The 21,174-nt window shown below is 45.5% G+C and overlaps 2 protein-coding genes across 2 annotated transcripts in view; one reads left to right on the top strand and one right to left on the bottom strand.

The window, feature by feature from the left end:
• The window catches only part of GLT8D2 (glycosyltransferase 8 domain containing 2), a 42,002-nt gene extending 37,388 nt beyond the window's left edge, over positions 1-4,614 (bottom strand). Inside the window, exon 1 of the mRNA NM_001046266.1 lies at positions 4,503-4,614. The gene's annotated coding sequence lies outside the window, so the exon portion shown is untranslated. The remainder of the gene's footprint in view (positions 1-4,502) is intronic.
• Positions 4,615-20,146: 15,532 nt separating this feature from the next.
• The window catches only part of HCFC2 (host cell factor C2), a 45,142-nt gene continuing 44,114 nt past the window's right edge, over positions 20,147-21,174 (top strand). The window contains exon 1 of the mRNA NM_001192948.1: positions 20,147-20,316. Within this exon, the coding sequence (NP_001179877.1) occupies positions 20,154-20,316 (163 nt within the window). The 5' untranslated portion in view covers positions 20,147-20,153. The remainder of the gene's footprint in view (positions 20,317-21,174) is intronic.

Raw genomic sequence — 21,174 nt, forward strand, 5'->3', positions numbered from 1 at the left:
AGAAGCTCCTTTGGTGTTCTCTGGGCATCCTCCTCTGCTTCCTCCCAATCCCTTATCCAACCAACCTCTGATTCTGACAGCTTCACCTCGTGTTTCTTAACCCCTCTCCTTTCTCTCCTGCCTCATCTCACTCATTAACTCTGCAGGAACTTCCCGCCTAGACTTTCTACATCTGGAATCTCTGCTCCCTCCCCTTCCCCAATCTATCACTGGTACAGCTGTCACAGTGACTATCTTTATTGTTTAATAATTATATCAAATTAATTGGAAACATACACTCAGCTTTAGTATCCTTATTTTTTGTTTGATTTTCCTTTTCTTTATCACTTGAAACATTTCAAGTCTACAAAAAGCTGAAAGAATGAATTTTCATATACCCTACACCAAATTCACCAATTGGTAACATGTTGCCATCTTTCCTTTCTCTCTTTCTCCCCACTTCCCGCCTCCCTCCTTACACACACATACACACACACACACGCACACACACACACACACACACATCTTCAGCCCTAAATACTTCATCATGCATCTCTTAAGGACAAGGACATCCTCCTGTATAATCACAACACCATTATCACACCTAAGAAAAATAAGAGAAAGGCCAGGAAGAAGACCCAAGCCCTCTGCTTTTATTCTTGGCCTTTCTCTTACCTTCACAACAAGGATGCCCAGAACTGTATCCTCTGCACCTCTGTAAGCTCTCCTAGGCTGAGTGACTTCTGTGTTGTGGTTTCTCTATAGTAACAGTCAAGCCTTGAACATTCAGAGCCCATAGGCCTGACTACAGGATGGCAAGAAAGAGGCAGCTGGGGTGTCACCTCACAGTCAGTGTTGGAAAGAGGGAATCCTTAGGAAAGGCCCTGAATGGTGGCAAGGAGGATCTTGCATGGGGAGTTGTTTACCAGATGCCAGACTTTGGGGCTGCGGCCAAATCTGGAAAGAATGTTTTGAGACCTGGCAGTTGCTAAGGGGATTAGCTCTGCCTTGGAAGAAAAGGCAAAACTGGGAAGGACTCCAGAAAAGTATTCCAAAAATCAGAGCCCATAAATTTTATTTTACATGCCAACTCTAATCAGTTGGTAGGAGCTTTCAGAATTGATAAATGGAGATGGCGTCTAAAGCCATCACCAGACTCAGTAAAAGAAAGAAAGAGAGAGAGAGAAAAGAAGGAAGAAAGAAAGAGAAAGAGAGCACTGTGATTGATTAATAATGTCTGCCATGGGTTCAGGTAAAGAGTAATGGGAAAGGATCTGGGAATCAAAAGGAACATAAAAGTGAGGGCTCCTAAAATGTACTTTTGAATGACTTAAATCCAGCAGAGCATATACCTGAGTGGAAACAACACAGGCTTTGTGACTTTGAATCCTGGTTCTGCCTCATTTCTTACTGTGTAATCTTGGGCAATTTACAAAACCCGATCTGTGAAATGGGACTGTTTTGCAGATTAGATGAAATAATGCATTACAAAGATAATTATTTACATAGTAATTTCCATGAACCAAACATTGTTCTAAGACCTTTGCATGTAAATTAATTTGATTCCCACAACAACCCTATAAGGTTATTCTTCCTAGTTTATCCCAGGAAACTGAATCTCAGAGAGGTTAAGAGAACTGCCAAGAAGATCTGTGATTTTACAGAATTCTATAAGACTCGACTCTGGAGTTCATAGGTGCATAAAACACAGTCAGTAGGGCACTTCAGCTTAAACCAGGCAGGCTACAGAATCATCAACAGGACAGGAGCATGGGTTCACTTGAAGAGAAGAAAAAGGACAAAACCAGGACTCAGGAATTTGACCTTCAACAAAACACCTCTGGCCCTTTTATGTTTTGCCGGAGCATGAAGGTCTTACTCCAGATCCACCAAAATACACAGGATAGGGAAGTCTTCATTTTGCAGAGGACCCATCCTGCTTTCTCCTGCATTGGATTCAAGCATTCCTTTACAACATGGCCTTAGATCAGGTGTCGACAAACTACAGCCAGATCCTGGCCATCACTGTTTGTTTTTTTCTAAATAATGTTTTGTGGGAACATAGCCAGGCTTTTTCTTTGATGTTGATGTTTGAAGTTTTTTCCATGGCCAATTCCACACTACTTCCGCAGAACAGAGCCATCATGATGGAGACCACCTGGCCTGCAAAGCCCCTTATATGGCCCTTTGCAACGAACGTTTGCTGATTCCTGCTGCCCACCTTAGGCCAGACTTTGTACATATGAATATGTTACGTATGACCAATCATCTTGGGTGTTCGCCAGGAGAGGTAGCAAGTAGGACATCCATAAGAGGAACCAAGATAAAAACAGGTGTGGGCAGAAGAAGATATTGCAAAGCTTCCCTGGAAGTCCAGGGGTTAACGCTCCAAGTGTCCATTGCAGGGGGCACAAGTTCAATACCTGGTCAAGGAACTAAGATCCCACATGCCATGTGGCATGGCCCAAAAATAAAAATTAAATTAAAAAAATAGTATATTGCAGAGTAATAACATGTTAAGCTATGTGATGTGATAAAATGGCTCGGCATCAACTGGGACCTGCAGTGTTAAACAAAGAAGCAGATTTCTGTGGAACTTCTTAGGACTTTTAGAATGCCATCACGACTTGAGCGTGCTGAGAGGAGGATATGGCTCACAGAACATATTTTCCTCATGGGACTATCTTCTTTGGAACATTCTTTGGCAGATGCTGAAATAAAAGAAGTCTTTAGAATCAAGCTCCCTGGGAACTAGGAATGAAATGGTGAAGGCTGTGGCTTGGTGAGCACATCTTTCTCTCATCAAGGGAAGAGGCAGGAGAACTAAAGAGAGGCAGAGTGGAAAAAAGAAGGAGAGGTGTTTGAAGAGAAGGAAGAACGTCGGGCCCTGGAGAGACAACTTGGGTGGATGTGAGGAACGTCTGGTGACTGGGCTATTAGGGGGAACCGTGTATCCAAAGTGGGGCTATGGCCCAGTGCAGGATGTGTGGTCACTTTCCCCGCCCCCAGCATCATCATCACTAGAGATGCACCACTAGAGAAGCTTCCCTCCCTCCCTGAGGGCTCAGTACTCTGCTGATCCTGCATTATGCCCTTCCAGACACAGTAAAGTAAAAGTGGTAGTCACTTGTCACTTGGCAAAGCCTTGGTGCTTCCCTGATGGCTCAGCTGGTAAAGAATCTGCCTGCAATGCAGGAGACCTGGATTTGATGCCTGGGTTGGGAAGATCCCCTAGAGAAGGGAATGACTACCAACTGCAGTATTCTTGCCTGGAGAATCCCATGGACAGAGTAGCCTGGCGGGCTATAGTCCATGAAGTCGCAAAGAGTCAGACATGACTGAGCGACTGCCAGTGCAGGAGACTCTGGAGACATGGGTTCAATCCCTGGGTCAGGGAATCCCTGGAATATATTCTTGCCTGGAAAATTCTACAAACAGAGGAACATGGACAGTGTGTGGGACCACAAAGAGTCGGACACAACTGAGAGACTGAGCACACAACACATTCACACATATGATGTCCCTTAATTCCTATTTTACAAATAAGAAGTCACCCAGAGTCAAAGCTTCTAAGTGGCAGTGCAAAGACTCATCTCTGTGAGTCAGACCCCAGAGCCCATGTTCTCACCACTGCCCTGCACAGCTCTGAGTTAGATAGAGACCCAGAATTCCATCATGCAGCATGCAAAAGCATTCCGTGTATGGATGCAACACCAAAACATTCGGAGGAAAAGACAAACAAACCAATGTCGCTTGGGAAATTTGGCTGCACAGGGCCAAACAGCTAGGGACTGCCTTTTCCACAGCACATTCAGATGTTTGGATATCATATTTTCTTCTTTTCCTTTTCCTCTTATATTAAGTATCCCTTCTTAAGTTATGTCATAAGTTACTTATCAGTTTTTATCAGGCTTAGCCAATGTATTATTCTTGCTCATAAAGTGAACATAAGAGGACATTTTTTGAACATTAAAAAGCATTTTTCAGCCTGAACACTATGACTACTGTATTTACAATAAGCCTTATTTAGATTTCATATGATTGCTAGTTCTTTGCAGGGGAAGTGGGGCGGTGCTTGGAGCCCTCAGAACAGCTTCCTAGGACAGATTCCGAAAACAAGATTCATAACTCAGTTAAATCTTTTGTGGCTCAGAAACATACCTGTCTTAAATGCTAGCATTTATCAAGTCCTAGCTAACCGATGATTTCCACACTGAAAATATGAGGAAAACAGTAAATCAACACTCTTTGGCGGGTAGGGAGATGGAGATAAATCCAGGTCTGGAAAAGCAATGCAGGATGTGAAAAACTTGCACACTATTTTGGATTTGCAGCAATGGCAAAAAAATGAAGCAGATTCCGCTGGCATGCTACAAACATCAGCTGGGGGCGCCTGAAGGTGGTTTGCATGGGACAGTCCACCTCAGATCTACTTTCTTGCGTCTACAGCAAAATGAAGGACAGCTGCCAGCAGGCCAGAGTGAAATAGACAGGCTGTCACCCTGTTGTAAATTTCTGTTTACCTGGTGAGCGGTGAGATCAGGATTCTGGGTTCCTCCGTCCAAAGAGCTGCAGGGCAGAGCGTTCAAATCGTAGCTGGCCCCAGGGTACTGCCCTTCATGGTGCTTCAGCTGCTTCTAAAATCCCATTGGAAATCTCAAAAGGCTGGAGAGCCTCGAGGCCAATATTCCGTTTCCAAGAGAGTCCTGCTCCCCCACTGTACCTCCCTTGCTTGCGTCGACTTTGGAGCGGGTCGGGTTTCTTCCACCCCTGCTCCAAGCAGCTGGGGATCCAGGCGCTGTGCTGGCCGAGTGAGGAGGCCTCTGAAACCACTTCCAGATGTGCTTGGCTGGCTGGCTCCGATGGGCCAGACTTCCTTTTGCAGCCTCCTCCGGCAGCCCGCAAATCATTTTGAAAACAAGGCTGCTCTGGAGGTAAAGATTCAAAACCGGAAAAAAGCAAATGCTTGGAGGGTGAATTTCCACCACACATTGGGCTCAGGTACATGTTGAGAGGGCGAAAGTGAAGAAGTTAAGTGCATACCAATTTTAAGACTGTCTTCATGGCCACTAGCTTCACCTGAAATGCCCTTGTCATTAGAATGCATTCGTGTCCAAGTCAACACCCAGATAACAACTGTGGTATCCTCTGCCAAGGCAATGATAGTGACAGAAAGTTTCTAGATGGTGTGTTTTGTGCCTGAACATGGAAAGGAATCAGGCAGTGCATCAGCCCCACCCAGTTATGTGCTGTTCTGTGTTCCTGCCATTTATTCTCAGAAACCCAGGAAACCGTGCCAGCACTTTGCCTGGGATCATGGAATGTATTCAGCAGTGGCTTCTCTCCCTAGTTCCTACAAGGAAATGAGTCTGCCTCTGCTCACTGCCTCCATCTAAAATGATATTGCCCAACAGAAATATAATGCAAGCCACATTGCCATGTAAAATTTTCCAATAGTCGCTTTAAGAAAAATATTGTGTCCACAAGTCTCTTCTCTGTGTTGGCGTCTCCACTGCTGTCCTGCAAATACGTTCATCAGTGCTATCTTTCTAGATTCCATATATGTGCGTTAATACAGTGGGGGAAGGTGGAGGAGGGACAAACTGAAAGAGTAAGAACGAAAAATACACATTACCATATGTACAAAAGATGGCCAAAGGGAATTGCTGTATTAAACAGGGAGCTCAAACCTGGTACTCTGACAACCTAGAGGGGTGGGATAGGATGGGAGGTGGGAAGGAGGTTCAGGAGGGAGGGGACATATGTATACCTATGGCTGATTCATGTTGATGTGTAGCAGAAACTAACACAATATTGTAAAGCCGTGATCTTCCAATAATTAAAAAATAAAATCTCTTAGTTTAAAAAAGGATAGTGAAGTAAGTCAGAGAAAAACAAATATTGTATAATAACGCATATATGTGGAGTCTAGAAAAATAGTACTGATGGACCTATTTGCAGTGCAGGAACAGAGATGCCGATGCAGAGAATGGACTTGTGGACATAATGGGTGAAGGGAAAGGTGGGACAAATTGAGAGAACAGCACTGATGCATATACACTACCATATGTAAGATAGCTAGCTGGAGGGAAGCTGCTGTGTGCACAGCACAGGGAGCTCAGCCTGGTGCTCTATGATGACCCAGAGGGGTGGCACGTGATGGGGGAGTGGAAGGGAGGTCTAAGAGGGAGGGGATCTATGTGTACATACAGCTGATTCACACTGTTGCAAAGCAGAAACTAACATAACATTGTAATGCAGTTATCCTCCAATTTAAAAATAAAGCATCTAAAAAATCCTTCACAAAAAAGAAAAACACAAAGAGGTCAAATTAATTTTAATGATAAATTTTATTTAACTCAATATATTAAAAATACTATTTCAACATTTCATTGGCAGAAAACTTATTAACAAGACATTTCACACTTTTTGTTTTGTATGAAGCCTTTAAAATCTGGTGTGTCTTTTACATTTGCAGCATGTCTCAATTCCAACACTAAATTTCATCAGAAACAACTGATATGTATTTAGATTTTATAAAATTTATGATTTAAAAAACAGATTTGCAGGCTCAGGTTGCTCCAAACACACTTCAAACTTTTCCAGTCACTGGATCATGAATCAGTTTTTCAACTGAAATTGATTAAGACTAGGTACAATTTAAAATTCAGTTCCTCAGTGGCACTAGTCACATTTTAAGTTCTCATAGCCAGTGTTGCTAGTGGCTACTGTAATGAACACTGTGGCTCTGAAGGATTTAGTGCGGGCTGGTTTCAGACTCGAACTTGCAGAGTCAGAGTATCTAGACCAGATCTATTTGTATAGAACTTTGAACATTAACAAAGCATTTTGATATCTTCTATTTTGTTTTATCTGTATAACATTCTTGTTAGGTAAGTTGAACAGATGTTTTTTGCCCCAGTCTGCAAATGAGCAAGCTGAGCCTTTGAGCAAGTTAAAGTCCAAGTTCCCACAGCAATATAGTAATGAAGCAGGAACTGGAATTTCTGTTCAGCGCTTTGCAACTGTTTCTTACTTGAGAAGTGTTTCAAATACTAGGATTTGGGGCAGCAACTCTGGGGTTAAATTGTATGCATAATTATTTCCTCACTTGGTCATCCTTCAAGTGAATTACCAGGCAGTCCAGAGGTTGGGACTCAGCATCTTCACCACCAAAGGCCCAGGGAACTAAGATCCTGAAGGCAGCATGGCATGGCCAAAAAAAAAAAAGCCAACAAGGTCATCCTTCAGAAGCACTGTAGAGAATGACTGGCAGCCCTGTGTCATTCTCTTGTCTACCCTATCCTAGGGCCTCCCTGGTGGCTCAGCAGTAAGAATCTGCCTGCCAGTGCAGGAAACACAGGACCCGGGTTCGATCCCTGGGTTGGGAAGATCCCCTGGAGTAGAAAATGGCAATCTGCTCTAGTATTCTTGCCTGGAAAATTCCATGGACTGAGGAGCCTGGTGGGCTACAGTCCATGAGGCTGCAAAGGAGTCAGACAGGAGTTAGTAAGTAAACAACAAAGAGCCTTTACATCACCAGCAAGCGTGCCACCTTTCTTTGGAGCAGACTCGACTTCATGCTATTCCTCTTCTCTCTTTACTTCCAGGAACCTGTTTTAAACCACAACTCTCCTCAATGTTTCAGCTAACAGCTGTGATTGTAAGATATTTATCTTAGGTTGCAGCAAAGATACATTTTATATATTGATCACCTGCAGGAAGCCAGAAGGTTCTGGGTGATAGCTTGGGGTACTGTGTGCTAAGTACTCTTGCTCCAACCCTCACTGCAACTACATGAACAAAATACCAACATTTCCTGGCTCAGGGCTGGCCACTGCCATTTCAGAAGCTCCAAGCTCCACACCTGCCCAGTCCAGTTTTCTCCAAAGGCTGGGTTTTTCTCTCCTTCCTATCTCTCATCCACTTAGCAAAATGCCTGACCCAGTGGAAGAGGTGGTGAATAAGGAGGTTCAGAGAGTATGAGAACAAAGCATCCAAGAAGGGGACTCAGAAACAAAATAATGATCATGTTGGTTCATAGACCCTGCTTGTTGATCATACTAACTTCCATATGGAGCCAAATCTCTCTATCATTGTTCTTGGTACACTTTCTCCCTGATCCCTTACTGCCTCCAACTGCAGATTCTCCTTTATTTCTGCTGGGCCATGTTCTGAGGATGCAAGAGGCTTATTATCTATGACCTGGATTTCCACACTGGATGCATAGATTCTCCTCTGTGGAAGAAATAAGAATAGAAAGAGATGCAGGATATAGGAGCACCCTGAGAAGTGCAGTGGTTACCAGCCTGGGCTCTGGAGACTGACAGAAATCTAGGTGTCAACTCAGGCGTTATATTTACACATTCCTGAAAAGCCCATTTTCAGTTTCCTCATCTCTAAGATGAAGAAGCTTCTTGTGAGGGTTAAAAAACATCACGCATGTAAAGCACTAAGGGCTAGGGTTAGGATATAAGCTATTATTAGTGTTGTTGCAGGAAGACACTTCAAAGTATGAACAAAAGAAAGACATTGTAACAGTGAGTTAGTGGTGACTTTGTTTTAAAGTCCACATTTGTTATACGCTGTTGCCAACATTGATAGCCTGGTATTACTTAGTAACCTCTCGGCTTCTTCCTTTCAAATATAAAAAGTTTTGGGGAGATAGAATTATGAACTTGCCTAAAAATGGCAGAAGGGAGTGGAACAAACCTACACAGAATATGTTGTTCAATAAAGTTCTTGGGGAAAATGAAAAATGTGTCTTTCATTTTTACTTAAAAACTGAAGGAACTTTTTGGCCAACTGATAGAAACACTCATTTGAAGTGGCGATTGTCCAGTGAAAAGCACTCATACCTCCTCCAAGGTCCTGCGGCCAGAGCAGCATGTGAGCTGAAGTCGGCTGTCTGGGACTTCCTGGAAAGCTACTGTTTTCCTGGCAAAGAGCCGTTTGGTGCCTTTTGCCCTTTCCTCCTGTCTGAAATCCAACCTTGGAGCCTGGAGGTGGAGTAGCCATCTCAACACCCTGTGGCTGAAAGGACCACCCTGTGCTGCTGCCTATGGCCCTGCTGGGTATGTGCAGAGACCACCATGTTGAATCAGTCAGGGTCCCAATAGGACACACACGGCTCACTCCAATGGGCTGATGGTGGAGACTTGGAAAACAGGCACTATTTGAAAAGGTGTAGTCGGTGTTAGGAAACATAGTTAAGAGTCAAGGCTGTAGCCTGGGGTTAGCGATGCAGGGAGCATTTCCAGTTCTGTGGGCACGAGAAGGGAGTGGTTACCAGGACCAAGAGAAAACAGCTGCGGGGAAGGGCTGCCTGAGAGGAGCAGCCTCTGTTCACCCCAAGAAAGGGATGAGGAGGTTCATTACCCCAACCTTACAATTTTCTGTGGGTAGTGACTTCCATTGGCCAAACCCAACTGGACACCAGAGACCTGGAGAGTTGAGGTGATGCAATACATTTAGGTCAATCTCAGGGCACTGAGCAAGTTAAAGAGGAGTATAGATCCAAACAAGCAAATGGAAAATATCTGTGACCTGCCATTGCGTGATTCAGTGGTCCTGAACATGATAATTAAGAAGGACAGAGCAAGAGTATACAGATGTGAGAGTTGGACCATAAAGAAGGCTGAGCACTGAAGAATTGATGCTTTTGAACTGTGGTGCTGGAGAAGGCTCTTGAGAGTCCCTTGGACTGCAAGGAGATCCAACCAGTCCATCCTAAAGGAGATCAGTCCTAAATACCTACTGGAAGGACTGATGCTGAAGCTGAAGCTCCAATACTTTGGCCACCTAATACAAAGAACTGACTCATTGGAAAAGACCCTGATGCTGGGAAAGATTGAAGGCAGAAGGAGAAGCGGTCGACAGAGAATGAGATGGTTGGATGGCATCACTGACTCAATGGACATGAGCTTGAGCAAGATCTGGGAGTTGGTGATGGACAGGGAGGCCTGGTGTGCTGCAGTCCATGGGGTCGCAAAGAGTCAGACAGGACTGAGGAACTAAACAGAACTGGACTGAGCAAGAATGGGGCTTCCCTGGCGGTTCAGCAGTAAAGAATCCACCTGCCAATGCAGGAGACTTGGGAGACACAGGATTGATTTCTGGGTTGGAAGGATCCCTGGAGAAGGAAAGGGTAATCCACTCCAGTATTCTTGCCTGGGAAATCCCATGGACTGAGAAGCCAGGCAGGCTACAGTCCACAGGTTCTGCAGAGGGTTGGACATGACTTAGCGACCAAACAAGAACAACAGGAAAGAACACAGGAGGAGCCTCAGTCCTGATGGCTCTGGGAGTCACCATAGCAGCCTGAGCTATTTATGGAGCATATAACCATGTGAGGAAGATAAACCTGGATCCAGTTAAGTTGCTCTGGTCAGGTTTCAGTTACTTGCTTGAATGCCAGCCCTATGTGATCTATATGCATTTTCCATTTGTGCTGTCATTAGTCGACACAACTCCAATTATCTGAGTTATTATTATTCCATGTTTATTTCTTATTGGTTGAAAGCCAAATGTTTATCATTTTTTACCCAATGGGCCTGCCTTAGCTGAATGTTTTACTTTGTATATAAGTTGGTAAGATAAAGTCTATAAAAGCTGATAAACATGACTGGAAGGAAAGGGAGCAGCAGCATTGGCAGTAGCACTGACTTACTGCCCTGGGACAGGCTGCTGCTGCTGCTGCTAAGTCGCTTCAGTCGTGTCCGACTCTTAGCGACCCCATGGACTACAGCCTACTAGGCTCCTCCATCCATGGGATTTTCCAGGCAAGAATACTGGAGTGGGGTGCCATTGCCTTCTCCAGGGACCGGCTAATGAGCTCTATTTACTGCCTTGGTCTCCTGGGGCTGGGCTCCAAGATCAGCTGCATGGGGGCAGGAAATACGACTCTGAGGGTTTCAATTCCCTCTCCCTGGCTGATGGGGGCTCAGTCATGGGTCATCTCCTTGTCTGGAGCTCAGACTTGCTGTCTCTTCTCTGCCACTCCCTTAGCTGCGTCAATCGCTCCTATGCTTGACTCTTAGCACGCTGGGGTCCCCTTCTCCCCCAAGAGATGACTGCTTTTCCTCCTTGGCTTCTGTGCCAGTTCCCTGCTCTAGTCATTGGTGTAGCCTCTCTCTAGCCTGGAGTCCTGTGTTGATCCTGCCAGTGCCCTCCCTCTCCATGCCTTGGCTGCTGCTCTAGCCATTGTTGGAGCCCTGTGATCTGGGAGCAGACCTCTCAAACACCATCTGCCTCCTTCATGGTGGGAACAGTGCCTGCCCACGCTCTCTGCTGTTGAGCTCTGCCCACCTGCTGGTGCTCCTCAAACCCCAGGTTCAGACTGCTGCCAATAAGCCCTTGGCCTGAGTCCTTGATTGAGATTAAGGTGTCCCTTGGACATGGCAGTTTTACAGTCTTAACTGAAAATACTGCACTGTCTGCTGCCTCTCAGCACCAGCCCCACCCTCTGTCCTATAGCTCAGGATGAGTAGAAACAGTAGTAATGTAATGAAAATGATAGAAATGAAACAATCTATTATGTACCACGTGCTGACCACATGCCAGGCACTGCTTAAGCACAGAACTTTCCTTGTTGTGCACGGTGTCAGCATACATTTCAGGCACCATGTACAAAAACTACACATTTCAGTATAGTTTAATAACATCAGTCCCCCTACAACACAGTTCAAAACTGTTACCACAGTATACCAACTGTGAGTAACTGGATAAGTATAAACTTTGCTGCTAGCTTTTCAGTCCACAAAATTATTATGCTGTTAACAGCATGATTTTGTGACCAATCATGTCACTTCTCTTACAATCTATAAGTATTGGTCACTGGGCTGTTGTTCTTCAATTTATGTACAGATAGCAAAGCATGTAGTTGTATTGCTTCCTTAATTCCCAGTGATAAACTTACGTGACATCTATAAAAACAGATAATAGAATTGGCCAACAAAAAAAAGCTAGCAAAAGAGATAAAAATGGGGACTTCCCTGACAGCCCAGGGGTTAAGAATCCATCTGCCAATGCAAGGGATGCAGGTTCGATCCCTGGTCCGGGAACTAATATTCTGCAGGCTTCGGGGCAACCAAGCCTCCTGTGCCACACCGTGCAACACAACTACTGAATCAGCACTCCAGAGCCTGCAAGCTGCAACTACTGAGCCCACCCACCTACAGCCTGTGCTCCACCACAAGAGAAGACACTGCAATGAGAAGCCCACGCACCCCAACTAGAGAGTAGCCCCAACTCATCACAACTGGAGAAAGCCTGCAAGCAGCAACGAAGACCCAACAAAGCCAAAGCAAACAACAAACAAATGATAACGGTGGGAGTGAAACTCACATCAAAGGTAAACAGAGGTAGAGAAGAAATAGCTGCTGTGGGATGATACTGTCACTATTCAACGCTAGCTATGCAGCCAGAAAAATTGAGTAAAGGTGATTTTAAAAACATAAATAAGGAAAGCTGTTGTGATGAGGGTGGAGATGTTCCAGAGGGATTGACACAGGCAAAAAAAATTCACATTAAAGAAACTCTCTAAGGTATTTCATGATGCTGAAAGTGTTAAGGATAGAATATGGGAAACTGATCCAAACTTAGAAAGGAATATGATCATTCTCTAAGGCACAGAATAGATGCTTACTCCTTACAGTATGTTATATTACAAGAACGCAAGCACTGCTCAGTTTCATACCAACAACAACAACAACAAAAAACTTTGGTAAGTTTTATACCAAAAAACTTCAACTCTTCGTTAAGTTTTGTACCAAAAAAAATGCCACAAAACCAACCCAAAACATTTAATTTTCATCTTCAATGGGTCCACTGTTTTAAATTACAGTAGAACAAATAAATACGAAGTCTACTATTCTTTCATTTCTTTAGACAGTTAAAACCAACAGCAAGAGAACTTTAAATATTTTGACAAACATTTTTAAAGATCAAGAACAGAACAACTGTAGTTTTTCCCACCGAGAATTAAGACTTCTTTGATAGAAGTGATAATGATAGTCACTCAGCCATGTCCGACTCTTTGCTACTCATGGACTGTAGCCCACCAGGTTCCTCTGTCTATGGAATTCTACAGACAAGAATACTGGAGTGGGTAGCACTTCCCTGCTCCAGAGGATCTTCCTGACCCACAGATCCAACCTGGGTCTCCTGGTTGGAGATTGGCCTCCTGGTTGCAGGCAGATTCTTTACTGTCTGAGCCACCAGGATGGCCTAAGATCTCTTTGCAGGGTTTCAACTTCTGTGGTCATTTTCACGGAACTACACTCTCTTACAATGCAAGCACAGCCTGTACTTTACATGTATTATCTCATTTGATCTTCAAAATAACCTTAAGAAATAGATGCTGTCATCATTCCCATTTTACAGACAGAGAATTTGAAGCCCAAAGAAAATACTTCGACTGAGACCACATAACTATTATTATTGTTCTTTCAATCTTCAAGTCTTTTTAGAATTCCAAATTTATAGATTTCCTTTTGCACTTTGAAGATGTTGTGCTGGGTCTTCATTGTTGCACTCGGGCCTTCTCTGGCTGTGGTGATCAGGAGCTAGTCTCCACTGCAGTGCTTGGGCTTCCCTTGCTGCAGAACACAGACTCTACTGCAGCACTAGGACCAGTAGTTGTGGTGAACCAGCGTAGTTGTGGCATGTGGAGTCTTCCCAGACCAGGACTGAACCTGTGTCCCCCGCACTGGTAGGCGCATTCTTAACCACTGGACCACTAGGGAAGTCCCCAGCTAATGTAATGTTAATATACCAAATGCCCCAGTTCTGGCCAATGAAACCTAATGGCAGGTATGCTGGGTGGTTTCTGAGTAAGATGCTTTTCCTCCTTGTAAAATGAGAGTTCTATTCCTTGTCCTGGATGTCTTCCTATGTCATGCCTTTGGGCATTGGTTGTGTGCGGACACAATGTCCAAAGCTACAACAACCTTCTTTTAACCACAAAGGAAAGGTTGAGAGAAATTCAGAGCTGCCACCTGGAACTGTAACACTGTTAAACTGCTAAGCTAACCTTAGACTTACCTACCCCAGATTTCTTGTGCAAGATAATTGTCATATCATTTAGCTACACTGTGTTGGATATTATGCTACTTGTAAGAGAGAGCATTTCCAAATGACATACTCTTTTGCTATGATTTAAACGCTTGTGTTTAAAAGGCTCCAAATTCACTGCAGATGGTGACTGTAGCCATGATATTAAAAGATGCTTGCTTCTTGGAAGAAAAGCTATTACAAACCTAGACAGCATATTACAAAGCAGAGACATTACTTTGCCAACAAACGTCCATGTAGTCAAAACTATCATTTTTCCAAGGAACATTTCATGTAAGATGGGCTCAATAAAGGACAGAAATGGTATGGACCTAACAGAAGCAGAAGATATTAAGAAGAGGTGGCAAGAATATACAGAAAAACTATACAAAAAAGATCTTCAAGACCCAGATAATCACGATGGTACTATCACTCACCCAGAGCCAGACATCCTGGAATATGAAGTCAAGTGGGCCTTAGGAAGCATCACTACAAACAAAGCTAGTGGAGGTGATGGAATTCCAGCTGAGCTATTTCAAATCCTAACAGATGATGCTGTCAAAGTGCTGCACTCAATATACGAGCAAGTTTGGAAAACTCAGGAGTGGCCATAGGACTGGAAAAGATCAGTTTTAATTCCAATCCCAAAGAAAGGCAATGCCAAAAAATGCTCAAACTACCATGCAATTGCATTCATCTCACACGTTAGTAAAGTAATGCTCAAAATTCTCTAAGCCAGGCTTCAACAGTACGTGAACCGTGAACTTCCAGATATTCAAGCTGGTTTTAGAAAAGGCAGAGGAACCAGAGATCAAATTGCCAACATCTGGTGGATCATGGAAAAAGCAAGAGAGTTCCAGAAAAACATCTATTTCTGCTTTATTGACTATGCCAAAACCTTTGAGTGTGGTGGATCACCACAAACTGGAAAATTCTTCAAGTAATGGAAATACCAGACCACCTGACCTACCTCCTGAGAAATCTGTATGCAGGTCAGGAAGCAAAGTTAGGACTGGACATGGAACAACAGACTCGTTCCAAATAAGGAAAGGAGTACGTCAAGGCTGTAAGGCTGGGCTGGATGAAGCACAAGCTGGAATCAAGATTGCTAGGAGAAATATCAATAACCTCAGATAGGCAGATGACACCACCCTTATGGCACAAAGTGAAGAAGAACTAAAGAGCCTCATGATGAAAGTGAAAGAGGAGAGTGAAAAAGTTGGCTTAAAGCTCAACATTCAGAAAACGAAGATCATGGCATCTGGTCCCATCAGTTCAGTTCAGTTAAGTTCAGTTCATTTGCTCACCGACACTTTGCGACCCCATGAATTGCAGCACTCCAGGCCTCCCTGTCCATCACCAACTCCTGGAGTTCACTCAAACACACGTCCATAGTCGGTGATGCCATCCAGCCATCTCATCCTCTGTCGTCCCCTTCTCCTTCTGCCTTCAATCTTTCCCAGCATCAAGGTCTTTTCAAATGAGTCAGTTCTTCACATCAGGTGGAGAAAATATTGACATTTCAGCTTTAACATCAGTCCTTCCAATGAATATTCATGACCGATTTCCTTTAGGATGGACTGGTTGGATCTCCTTGCAGTCCAAGGGACTCTCAAGAGTCTTCTCCAACACCACAGTTCAAAAGCATCAATTGTTCAGCGCACAGCTTTCTTCATAGTCACTTCATGGCAAATAGATGGGGAGACAGTGGAAACAGTGATAGACTACTTTTTTGGACTCCAAATCACGGCAGATGGTGACTGCAGCCATGAAATTAAAAGATGCTTATACCTTGGAAGAAAAGTTACAACCGACCTAGACAGCAGAGACATTACTCTGCCAACAAAGGTCTGTCTAGTCAAGGCTATGGTTTTTCCAGTAGTCATGTATGGATGTGAGAGTTGGACTATAAAGAAAGCTGAGCACCGAAGAATTGATGCTTTTGAACTGTGGTGTTGGAGAAGACTCTTGAGAGTCCCTTGGACTGCAAGGAGATCCAACCAGTCCATCCTAAAGGAAATCGGTCATGAATATTCATTAGAAGGATGGGTGTTGAAGCTGAAGCTCCAATACTTTGGCCACCTGATACAAAGAACTGACTCACTGGAAAAGACCCTGATGCTGGGAAAGATTGAAGGCAGAAGGAGAAGCGGGAAATAAAGGATGAGATGGTTGGACGACATTACCAACTCGATGGACATGAGTTTAAGCAAGCTCTGGGAGTCAGTGATGGACAGGGAAGCCTGGCATGCTGCAGTCCATACAGTCGCAAAGAGTCGGATACAACTGAGGGACTGAACTGAACTGAAATGTTTGTATCCCTGTCCAAATTCAAATGTTGAAATCCTCACACCCCAAAGTGATGGTGTTAGGATGTAGAACTTCTGCTCTTGATCTAAGGTCATGAAAGTGGGGCCCTCATGAATGGAATTAATGCCCTTATAAGAGATCCCAGAGAGCTCCCTCTGGGAGCAGTGAGAGGTCAGCAGTGTGAAACTTGCAAGAGAAGTCTTCATCAGAATCTGACCATGCTGGCACCCAGACCTTCCAGCCTCAAGAACTGTGAGAAATAAATGTGGGTTGTTTAGAAACCATCCAGCCTATAGTGCTACAGTAGCCTGAACCGACTAAGACATCTCTAACCTTTTCATCTGAATTCTTCCTCAGGACCACAATCATGTTCAAGTTTCATCCCTGGAAAAGAATAAGAATAGCTTGCTCTGTACCCAGCCATTCCTCCCCTCCAGCCACTGTTTTTTCTTTCCTTTCAGGGGCAAGTCTGTGTAAGAAGTAAAGTATACATGTTATCTGTGCAGCCTCACTTGTTATTCATTCTTCGATCTTCTGTGGCTTCCCTCCTCCCACTCCACTAAGTATTTTAATCTAGGCCATTAATAACCTCTTAGTCTGCAAATTCAGCAGATGCTGCTTCTTGGTCTTTTTCTTATCTGACCTTTCTATGGCTCTTGGCTTTGATAACCACTTCCGCTCTGTGAAAGCCCCTTTGCCTGCGGCTTCTTTGACATCGCCCTCACCCAGTTCCCTTTTGACTTCTCTGGCTATTTATTCCCCATTTCGTTCATGAGAGCCTCCTCTGTCTTTATCACTTAGAAGTTGGTTTCTTTAGGGTGCTATTCTGCCTCACTCTTCCCTTTCTACACTCTTCTCCTAGATGGCAACTTGCATTCTTAAAGTTTCAAAGATTGAAGGTAGCTTTCTTGAGAACTGGGGACCTATTCTAGACTTCTCACTTAAGCAGAGCTGAGCTGAGTCATAGGTACTCTGTTAAAATATCCTTCATAGTGGATTAAGCATCTTGTCATATATTGAAATGTGTCCCCCAAAAAGATATGCGGAAGTTCTAACGCCCAATAGCTGTGATTGTGACATTTGAACACAAGGTCTTTGCAGCTGTAAACAGGTTAAGATGAGGTCAGCAGGTGGGCCTTAATGTGATATGACTGATGAACTTCTAAGAAAAGGAAAAGAGACACAGACACAGGGAGGACACCATATGAGGATGGAGGCAGAAGTTGGAGTGATGTGGCTACAAACCAAGGAAGGTCTGTGGTTGAGAGTGACTACCAGAGGTTAGAAAGAGGCAAGGAAGAATCCTTCCCTACAGGTTTCAGAGGGATTATGTCCCTGCTGATACCTTAGATTTCTAGACCCCAGAAGTGTGAGACAGCACCTTTCTGTGGTTTTAATCCACATGGTTTGTGGTACTTCATTACAGCAGTCTTAGGAAACTAATACAGACGTGTCCCACCATCCTGAAGCTCCTTATCTAAGCAAGCAGTTATCACTTGTAATCTCTTTTGTCTTAACATTTTGCCTTCATCTTTCCCTTAGTTCAGAGGTTTTCAGACTTTCAAATATCATACACCAGTTTGGGTTTTTTAAAATCTGAGTATCAACATTGGGTTTGCAACTTTTAATTTTACCCTTAGTCATTTGCTATAAGGACATTAAAACAAAACAAAAACGAACTACCATTTACTTAAAAGCATCATTTATAAAAGCTAGGACATTTTAACACTAAACTCTCAGAATAAAGTACAGTTCTTTAAACTAAATATTTAATGTTTTATGAAAAACTCATTGCTCTATCCCAACTTTTCCAGTATTGTTTCAGATAAAAAATATATAACCAAAACAGTTAAAAGCACATGGTATGTATGTAACAACAACAACAAAAAATCAGTACATAAATATTCATAGCTTTCTTTTCTTTGTTTCCAGCCATCTTCCTATTCCAAGTTCTCTTTGAACATATCATGAAGTTCAGGCATTAATCAGCGAGAGTAAAAACTTGAGAAACAGGAGCTGTAAAGAATAATAAGAATTCCTTCTTAAAAGGAAGAGAATGACCTCTCAAAAGGAAGTTTAGATGAATGAGAAGGTGGGAGAGGCATGGTTAGGTTTCAGAGAGTTGGGGACAGGAGATGAGCTAGGCATATGAAAGAAACTGAAAATAAGATGAGGAAAACGAAATTTTAGGAAATTTGGTCTACACTATGTGTATTCCCTCTTTGATACCTTAAGAGTGTGAGGTAGGGATCTATATTGCTTTAAAATTTCTTTGGAAGGAATGATGCTAAAGCTTAAACTCCAATACTTTGGCCACCTCATGCGAAGAGTTGACTCATTGGAAAAGACTCTGATGCTGGGAAGGATTGGGGGCAGGAGGAGAAGGGGACGACAGAGGATGAGACGGCTGGATGGCATCACTGACTCGATGGACGTGAGTCTGAGTGAACTCTGGGAGTTGGTGATGGACAGGGAGGCCTGGCGTGCTGCGATTCATGGGGTCGCAAAGAGTCGGACACGACTGAGCGACTGAACTGAACTGAACTGAATTGCCCCCCACCTCCCACCACCCCAGCCTCCCCCTCTCCCCAGCCCCCCCGCCTCCCCGGCCCAAGACTTTGAGTGTGATTCTTTATAGGACCAGATCACAAGGCAGCCCGGACTTAAAAGGGTTACTTATGACTGCATTCAGAGGAAGTATGGTATAGTGGTTAGGGGTTGGTGCTCTGGAATCAGAAGTTGTGCCTTTGAATCCTGGCCCTACTTCTTCTCTGCTGTGGGCCCACGAGAAAATTACTTTTCTGTACCTCATTTCTCCATTCACTAAAAGGAGAAAACAGTACCCACTTCACTGGATTGTTGGGAGAATCATGAGTTAACACATAAGGCAAGGAGGACAGTGCTTGTCAATTAAACACCCTCAAACGTCTGACAACAATAAAACAGAAATCTATTCATAACCTCCCATCTGCTTAAACAAAACAACTTTCGCGGCTCACCGTTCCTAAACTTCTTGGCATGGCACCCTCCAAATCTGATCTGCCCTATTTGTCTTAGCAAGCTTAGCTCCGGTCTTCCTCCAGAGTCAGCTACAGCGGGCACGCGGCGCTCGCAGACGCTCGGTCGTGGTCCAGATTCCCTCCTGCCCTCAGACCGGCTCCCCCTACCCCCACGCCCGATCACCCCCGCCCGCCTCCCCTACCCCTCATTACCCCGCCCGGGTCGCCCCATGCCCCCGCCTTCGTGGGCATTCTCGCCGCCCTCGCGGCGCCTGGGCACGCATGTCACGCCCTCTGCGGAGACCAACTCTCCTCTCCTCTCGCCCCGCTCCCGGCACTTCAAAACCTCTAAGCGAGCTTTTCTCTTGCTGTGCTGTCATTGTTTAAAGGGTCCGACTCGCTTGCACATCTTAGATGCTCAGTTAAAGTGACCGTAAAGGGAAACGGTCTATCTTCTCCTGCAAACATAAAACTGCAGGTACTGGGTGGGGAGGGGAGACTGGTCAGCAGTAAATTTCCTTCCATCCTAAAATCCGTTGCCCCTGGTGCCCAGACCAGACACGTCGCCCGGGGATAGGGGCGGTAGTGCCTTCCAGTACTTCGCCCCCCACCCTGCCCCGCCCCGCCCCGCCCCGCTCCGCTCCTTCCAGCCTTGCCCTGGACCCCCGCGGTCACGTGACCATCATCCCCCACCTTGGGGTACCGTCCCCCGCCCCAAGCGCACAGCTGGAGGCCGGTCCCCGCCCTCCCCCGGGAGCAGCGGCGCCGGAGCGGGCGCAGTGCATTGTGGGCAGAGGGGCGGGGGTTGGGAAGATGGCGGCTCCCAGCCTCCTCAACTGGAGGCGGGTTTCTTCCTTCACGGGGCCGGTCCCCCGCGCCCGGCACGGACACCGAGCGGTGGCCATCCGGGAGCTGATGATCATCTTTGGAGGAGGCAACGAGGGCATCGCGGATGAGCTGCACGTCTACAACACCGGTAGGCGCGGCGACGGTTCTTCGGCCCCTCCTGCGGGAGCCGCGGAGGGGGAGGGGAGACGAGGCGGCGGCCGCGGCCCTGACAGCTGTCACCGCCGGGTCACTGCCTTCTCCGACCGGCGGCAAGGAGTGCGGCTCGGCCGGGTGGCCCAGCTCCCGCAGCGTCCCGGGCCGTAGCTCCGTTTCCCCGGGTTTCCCTCGGGCGAAACCGGCCCCGGAGCGGGGCGCGCCGGCCCTCTGGCAGACGGTCGTGGACACCCCCCTCCCGGCCCGCGCCAACGCTGCTGGCGGACGTAGGCGAGAGAGACAGTTTCCACCCGCCTGGGCCTCTTGCCGAAGTCTCGCCCACTCCGGTGCCCCGAGATCCCTCCCTGTCAAAACCCAACTCCAAACCAGCGCTCCTCGGGGCCTTCCCTGTCTTTGCTTTCCTTCCTTCGTAGGAAGAGAATATAGGGGAAATGAGGAGGGAAAAGGAAAGGCCATTTGGTACTTTCACCCCCAGTTGAGCCCCGTATCTGGCAGGTGGCAGTCAAGATATTTACCCCGTTCTCAGCGCTCTTAACTGGCGGGGAAGTGGTTCGTGGGTGAGACCGGCGCCTGGGTCTGCGCAGTTTGGTGTGTGTGCCCAAGCTCAGCCGTTTGGCGCTCGGCGATCTGGGAGGGCCGTCGGCTTCAGCACCGCTGCGGATGAGAAATGCCTCGGGCCGCGGAGGCCCTTGCCCTTGAGTACCTCTGTGGAATATACGGGAGGTTGGAATTTCATTTTTTTCCCACTTGTAAATGCGCCAACTGTCATAAGAAAGCTGTTTTCTTGGTGTAACGTTAATTGATGAGTTTCAGATCAACGTCGCGGTCCGTA

The sequence above is a fragment of the Bos taurus genome, chromosome 5 (genome assembly GCF_002263795.3).
Source record: "Bos taurus isolate L1 Dominette 01449 registration number 42190680 breed Hereford chromosome 5, ARS-UCD2.0, whole genome shotgun sequence".
Classification (NCBI taxonomy): domain Eukaryota; kingdom Metazoa; phylum Chordata; class Mammalia; order Artiodactyla; family Bovidae; genus Bos; species Bos taurus.